At 44.3% G+C, this 7,365-nt stretch overlaps 2 protein-coding genes across 2 annotated transcripts in view; one reads left to right on the top strand and one right to left on the bottom strand.

Moving 5' to 3' along the window:
• cog1 (component of oligomeric golgi complex 1) overlaps positions 1 to 2,919 on the top strand; it is a 22,223-nt gene extending 19,304 nt beyond the window's left edge. The window contains exons 14-15 of the mRNA XM_005948871.3: positions 178 to 262; positions 1,883 to 2,919. Coding sequence (XP_005948933.1) covers positions 178 to 262; positions 1,883 to 2,020 — 223 coding nt within the window. The 3' untranslated portion in view covers positions 2,021 to 2,919. The remainder of the gene's footprint in view (positions 1 to 177; positions 263 to 1,882) is intronic.
• A 3,058-nt stretch (positions 2,920 to 5,977) lies between these two features.
• The window catches only part of rgs9a (regulator of G protein signaling 9a), a 37,820-nt gene continuing 36,432 nt past the window's right edge, over positions 5,978 to 7,365 (bottom strand). The window contains exon 17 of the mRNA XM_005948874.2: positions 5,978 to 6,380. Coding sequence (XP_005948936.1) covers positions 6,224 to 6,380 — 157 coding nt within the window. The 3' untranslated portion in view covers positions 5,978 to 6,223. The remainder of the gene's footprint in view (positions 6,381 to 7,365) is intronic.

The raw sequence follows: 7,365 nt of genomic DNA, 5'->3' as shown, positions 1-7,365 counted from the left end.
CACAATCGGTGGCTGACTAAATACTTTTTTGCCCCACTGTATGACTTCAGCGGTTCAACTGTTAGTTTAGATTTCCTTGTTTTCCCCAATAGCAGAAAAATGTGGTGCTGGTGACCAACGTACCACTGCACTGTTCAACTGGCCAAACTGGGAATGCTCTGTTTGTGTGTCTGACAGGTTCGGGCTGCTGCCTCTCAGCGTGTCAAATGTGCAGAAATCCAAGGCAGCTTCCAGAAGCTCTGAAGCTCCTCAGCAGCTGGTGGTGAGTTCAGAGTCTGTCAGAGTTCTTGTTTGGGACATTTCCCCTCTGTGATGTTATTTACTGGCAGCCACACGATGACTTCACGTCTCTGTTTTACTGTGCTTATCTAAATGTCCTGTGTCACACCCTTTGCCTTCCCAGCATTTCTAAGTTCAAGCAAACCAGTGTCAGACCAGTGTGTTCATCACTGTGTGTTTGGATTCTGCTGGTGAACAGCCACATTACAACAGAATACTGCCACCAACAACCTAAAGTAAAGTTAAAGTACAAGCGCTACATGTGAAATAACAGCCAGTTTGTTAAATAGAGTAAAACATCACCCAAAACATTTTTACCACTGAGCTGTGAAAGGGTGATGTCATCACTGCGCCCGCTGTGGACAGCCTGCACACCCAAGTTTGTCAAAGCTGAGAGTGAGATGACTCAGGATTTTCATACTATAGCTGTAATTATTGAAAGTCTTGGAAAAATTAGAATTTAAGTAACTTCCCTCTCAAGATCAAGGTTAGAGGTCAAAAATGAGAGAATCAGCCCTTTAAGCCCACAGGAGCGCCCGTGATCCCGTTTCCATGACTATTTCTAAATCCAGGCAGAAGGCCAACCAAATAAGCCGGAGCAATGATTGTTTTGAATGGAGGAGTACATATGATTCAAATTTGGGACCTAACAGTTGTATTGATGTACAGGAACCTGAGATGCTCCAAAAATGGACCTATAGCATGTAAAAATATAAAAGATAAGTTCTAGTAGACGTGTCTTATGGTGGGCTTCAAAGGGTTAATACCATAGGTGCATGTAGTGAAAGTCTCAGTGAGCTCGAGTTCAAGGTCAAAGGCAGAGGTCAAGGTTTCTAAAGATCTCGTGAACATGTTAACTCGAGAATGCGACAGATCCCATATGAGTGAAAGAAGCCATTTATGTCCACTGTGAGCGACCATCTTTGAACAGAGGCGGTGGTTTACGACACCAACTGTCTGCCATCTATAATCCAGTTTTGAGATCCCTTCCCAGACGCCTTAACGCCCACTCACATCCTGGGCCATCTGACCTCAGGAAATCACATGATAGGGTGGGGCCAGGTTTCATAATGAGCTCACCCGAAACCCTGGCTGATTGGACCCACACCCGCTTTCACACCTTGGCTCATGTGATTAGGTAGAGGATCATCAGGGGTCCTTTGTCCCTTTTTGGGGGAAACTCCCAGGTTTAAATCTGGGACTCTCCACCATTTGACCTTAGAACTGAAGAAGCTTCTCGGATGAGAGGTGAAACGTCTTCAAGCAACTCAAAGAAGTCCAGACGCTTTTCTTTCCAAGCTCCTTAGACTACCATGACCTGGATGACTGAGAACCTTCACAGACGTTTCATATGACTGTATTATCTTTAACATTTCCAGTGTTGGAATCATTCATGGCCAGAAATAATTCCAGGTCTGGACTCTCTTCCTTTCTCCTCATTCATAAAGTTGCTTCGCGGTAAAACGTTAGGAGCTTTCAGATGGCAGCCCTTCTCTGACTCTGCTGAAGGTCTGAGCAGAGTCGGGCTCCTGTTTCAGAGCAGCTCTTTTGCCAGGTGCTTGTCTTCAGATGCCCCGTGACCTGTTTCTCCTTCCTCCTCCAGGCTCGTCAGTCCTTCACAGCAGGCAGTGATGACAGCTTCCGGCCAGGCAGCCTTTTCAGGCAGCTCGCTGATCAGGATGAAGACACAGCAGCGACTTCTTTATTTAAGCTTAACTGGCTCTCTGGGATGGGCAAATAATTCTCAGCTGGCTGCTTTGTTACAGTGACATGTACAGTAAATACTCCTTTTGTGTGTTGACAAAATGCCTCCTGTGTGATGTGTAAATGTTGTGTAAGCACTGACGTGTGTTGGCTGACTGGTGATCAGAGCAGCGATACTCTGGTTGAATGTGTGCATACACAAGCAGCATCGTTCAGGCACTCTGTGTTCCTGAAAGGAAACTGTGTGTGACAGGGTGGATGCTTCCTCTGTAGTGCTTTTCTACTCTTCACACTTTCTTTATGCTCCTTCTACCAAAGTGCTTTTCACATTCACACACACTCATACTCTGATGGATGCATCGGAGAGCAGCTTAGGCTGTGGCTGGTTGGTGGGGTAGGCTGTCTTTTTCACTCTGGACTGAAACATGTTTAACACACTGTGGTTTGTGACATACAGACTGATGCAGTCAGCTTCTATCACAGGATGTCTCCACAGCTACATTTGTATGAGTATGTGAACATGCTGACACGAAGCATTATCCCTGCAAACACTCCAGCGATCAGCTGACACATTCTGTACTGGGTTCTACATTTTCTCTGGGTGTTAATATGTCAGGTTGTATTTTATGTATGTATTCAGTTCAGATAGAGATGTATGGCTGCCATGATGGCAGAAAGCAGGTTGACTTCATCATTATTGCCTCAGAGTAATCACCAGTGTGAAACACATTCTGGTGTTTGTGCAGCACTGTGGTGATTAGTGCTGTCACCTCACATCAAACAGTTTGTGGGTTTGAATCTGTGCCTGCATGGACTCTGAACGTGTGTTAATCATGAGTTCTTATTGGTTGTTGGGTAAGTATTGTAATGCTAAATGTGTCTTGTGGTTAAATGTTGCTTGTGTCTCTCACCAAAATAAACTCAGCCAAACCTTCATCTCTGTGTCACTGACGGTGACGTTGTTGATTGGCGAGTTTCTAGTTTGCAAAGCTGCTGGATGACGTTGGGACCACACTGCAAAAGTAGCACATGAAGCAAAACCCTCAGACAGGTCCGTGTCGCAGGAACAGCGTGGTGCAGATACTTGGTGTCAAAGAAAGTGTCACCAACACCGGCCCCCACCGTTCAGTTAATAGTTTTTCCATCGATCCTTTTCACAGTTATAAGATGGATTTGTGCTGCTCACCTTTGGCTGGATAACAAGGAGGGCGCTGAACACACTGCAGGCTGTGATTCGGTGCATCTGCAGGGTATTCACAGCACCTCACTCATGTTTACAACCTTATTTCAAATACATTAACTCCACATTGTACACTCAGTACCTCGTAATGATGACGTGAAAAAGTTGTTGCATGAAATAAAAAGAACAGTGAGTAGTGTTTGAGTATTCATAGCCTTTATCATGACACGACCTCAGGTGTGTCGGTCAGGGCTGGTGCCAGGGGAGTGCTAGCTGCCACAGATGATACCTGTCTGATTGTTCGGCCCCTGTTTCAGTGGTGTGCTGGGACGTTACACACACACCTGTCTAAGATCTCATAGACAGTGCATGTCAGAGCACAAACCACTCCAGGGAGTATAAGGATCTGTCTCCAGGCCGAAGAGGAAGGATTGTTTCGAGGGACATATCTGGGGAAGGGTCCAGAAAATGTTCTTGACGGTCTCATGACCACAGTGTCCACTATCATTCCTAAATGGGAGCACCAGGACTCTTCCCAGAGCTGAACCAATCTGGACAACTGAAGGTCCTTAGTGAGCAGACCCAACTGAAGCTAGAAGGCAGCCAAAGTCTGGTCTGAAGAAGCTAATGTTGAACCTTTGGCCTGAAAGCCAAAGTTCACGTCTGCAGTAAACGAGCAACACTCAGCACCTGACCAGTACCGTCCCTGCAGTGAAGTGTGGTGGGGGCAGTATCAGCTGTGGGGGTGTTTGACAGCAGGAACTGGGAGACTAGTCAGGTTTAAGGGAAAGATGAATGCAGGACCTGCTCCAGAGGGCTCTGCTCAGACAAAGGTTCATGTTGGCGTTTGAGTTCACCTTGATTCACAACAGGGATGCTGCGACTTCCCTTCTCACCGTGATAGATCTCAGCGACCAGGCAGATGCACTGCTTCCAAAGGTTACAAGAGGGGATGCAAAACCCAAGGTGATGGAGGTGGGGGTGGGGGTGACCTTTTACTAGTTCTGAAAAGCTAAAACTAGTGCAGCAAGTACACTCTGGACACCAGGGAGGGCGGTGCTTGGCAAAAGTAGTTCATCCTGGCTTCTAACACGAGTTAGTTTCAGCATAACTGCTTCAGCGTGCCCCGGTGGTGTTGACAGCGTGGCAGGTCGATAGCTTCTAACTTCTTCTTCTGGTCCTCCTGTTATTCACTACATACCTGTTGTTTACTGTCACACTGTGGGTTCTGCTAACCAGGGATTCAATCACCTTTATTTATTTATTTATTTATTTAGTACATTTGGACCTTTGGTTTAAAAAGCTGAAAGTGTTGATTGATATGAAGTGTTTCTCAGGTTAGCGACTTATCATGAAAATACTTGTTGACTACAGCTGTGCACTTCTTAAGCATAAACAGAGCTGACACATATAGAGCCTTTTCTTACCTAAATTCAAACATTAATACATGTTTAGCGCACATCACTTCTTTGTACTTCATCTCGCTCACACTCATCCATCCACAGATGGCTCAGGATTATCACTGCAGCATACAGAGCACTGGAAGGTCGGTCTCCACAATTCTCATCCAAACTATTTGTATCTCACTGAAGACTGAGATGGACAGAGTCTTTCCGTCTTTGGCTCCAAGGCTTTAAAACAGTTCACACTTAAGCTCTGTGGAGTCTTTAAAAACAGTTAAAAACCTTTTAAGAAAAAATCAGCAGATTAAACCATTCTCCTTTTGTTTGAACATGGTTCTCTTTGGTATTTATTGTGCTTTAAATACCGCAGCAATTTCCTAATGTTGTAAACCTGCTCTACATTTGGCAATAAACCCCTTTCTGATTTCTGATTCTGATTAATTGTTGTAAATAATCTTATTTATAAACGCACCCAGTGTTACAACCTACTGTAGCCTCTGAGCCACAGATACCTACGGTGCTGAGAGACGACGAGGTTTAAGCTGCTGTAGCAGACACCATTAATAAATGATCACAAGCGTGTTTTTGCACAGCTCTGTTAAAATAAACTCTTTTTGATTTGAATACAAACACAGTATATATGCCAATATTGATGTATCCTTGATATGTCTTGGGGTGGCTGTAGCTCAGGTGGCAGAGCAGGTCAGCCACTAATCAGAAGGTCGGTGGATCGATCCCAGGCTGCCTCCTGGCTGCATGCCAATTATCCTTGGGCAAGATACTAACCCCGTGTTTGCCTACTGGTGGTGGTCAGAGGGCCCGGTGGCTCCAGTGTCCGGCAGCCTCGCCTCAGTGCGCAGCTGTGGCTACAATGTAGCTGCCATCACGAATGTGTGAATGACTGAATGTAGTGTAAAGTGCTTTGGGACTGAGTAAAGCGCTACACAAATGCAGGCCATTTACCATATATCAGTAGGGACTGTTGGCTGTTTAAAAGAAACATCAGTTAAAGTTAAAAAAAATCAGCCGTGACATTCAAAGTCTTCTACATATTGAGCTTATTTATTAGAATTCATTTATTTGTATTTTTGGGACATGGTCCACACTTGGATGCTACACAGATACTCTTTCATTGACATGCACTGAAATACTATTTTGCACGACTGTGACACATTTAATCTAATAAGACCAAAACAAAACCCTGCAATGACAGCAGTGCATACGTGCAACTGCAGTTCTACAGGGTGGACCATTTATATGGATACACCGTAATAACATGGAAATGGTTGGTGATATTAAAGTCCTGTTTGTGACACATTAGTATATGTGAGTGGGCAAACTCCTCAAGATGGGTGGTGACCATTTAGAAGTCGGCCATCTTGGGTACAACTTTTGTTTTTTCAATAGGAAGAGGGCCATGTGACACATCACACTTATTGGTAATGTCACAAGAAAAACAATGGTGTGCTTGGTTTCAACGTAACTTTACAGTAGCTTTTCAACAACAACTTCCTATTGAAAAAAATTTAAAATAACTCACAGTTACTAAAACAGGAGACCATTAATAAGTAAAGTGAGACCTTTCATGTATCCAGCTACAAAGAGGACTGCTTTGAACGAAACCGCGTGCATACAAACACACCTGCACTATACTTTTCTACTTCTTCCTGTCGATCTTGCTCATCATGGCTTTGACATCCACTGGAGCGGAGGCAGCGGCAGCCTTGGCTTTTTCCTCCTCTTCTTGCTGCCAGAGGATGATGGGGTGGATGCCCGGGCTCCGGTTCAGAGCATTCTGCTCCAGGTTGGCAGGACTTGGATGGAAATACAAACATTAATGACAAAAAAGCCTCTTTCACCAGAGTAAAGTTGTGAAACACACATTGCTTATCGATTGTAGAATGTTATGCTCTTTACTTGTCCTTTCCCTGGTTTGGGTTCAAATGATTAGACGGTAAACCTGTTTGACCACTATACGCACACTGGTGACACTGGTGAGGAGCAACTGGTGACACACAACGCAGAAAATAATATTTGAATGTGATGCCAATCCAAATGGTGTGAAGGGAGGGCTTTTAAAAACACATCAGATCTCAGTGGGTCTGTGGACCAGACTTAAACATGTAAACATCCCTCATGCTGTCTCATCTTAAATGTTCTTATCTTCAATTTGAAAATGGCGCTATCATTACAGGAGCTTCTATCCTATGAATGCTGGAGAAGTTTTATTTACTTTGTTTTCCCATTGCAGTGACGCAGTGCTCCTCCTCTGTCTGTCTTCTTTTTCTTTTAGTCTTCGTCTTTTTCATATAAACTTAAATTCCAAGCATTTTTTACTTGAGCCACAGTGACGGTCTCAGAGGAACTGATTTCTTCCCCTGCGGACTTCAGACACTATTCAGTTTCATACAGTCATCCTTTCTTATTAACTGCAGGCCTCTTTCTTACAACACTGTCACCACTTCCTGTTTCAGCCTGGATTTAAACATGTCTCCTTATATAGAGATCTGTATGGAAAGATGGATGTGTCAATTCCAAAAGTTTGTGATGTAGTCGGATTACTATTATGAAGGATCCAGGCAAAAAGTACTGCCTGTGTGTACGTCAGTACTTGTGGTAATATATCCCAATATAGTAAGAGGTTCCTTCCCTGTTTTTCCTGTTTGGATCATTTTAAAGGGATCCCAGGGGCTATGTTATCTGGGGGCTTTAGCCCCCTGGTAGGGTCTCCCATGGCAAATTGGCCCTGGGTGAGGGACCAGACAAAGAGCGATTCATAAGACCCTTATGAAAAGGACA

The sequence above is a fragment of the Haplochromis burtoni genome, unplaced genomic scaffold, assembly GCF_018398535.1.
Source record: "Haplochromis burtoni strain Fernald_Lab_line unplaced genomic scaffold, NCSU_Asbu1 Contig_613, whole genome shotgun sequence".
NCBI classification, from domain to species: Eukaryota; Metazoa; Chordata; class Actinopteri; order Cichliformes; family Cichlidae; genus Haplochromis; species Haplochromis burtoni.
The sequence above is the reverse complement of the archived record's forward strand: the minus strand, read 5'-3'. Positions and strand labels throughout refer to the sequence as shown.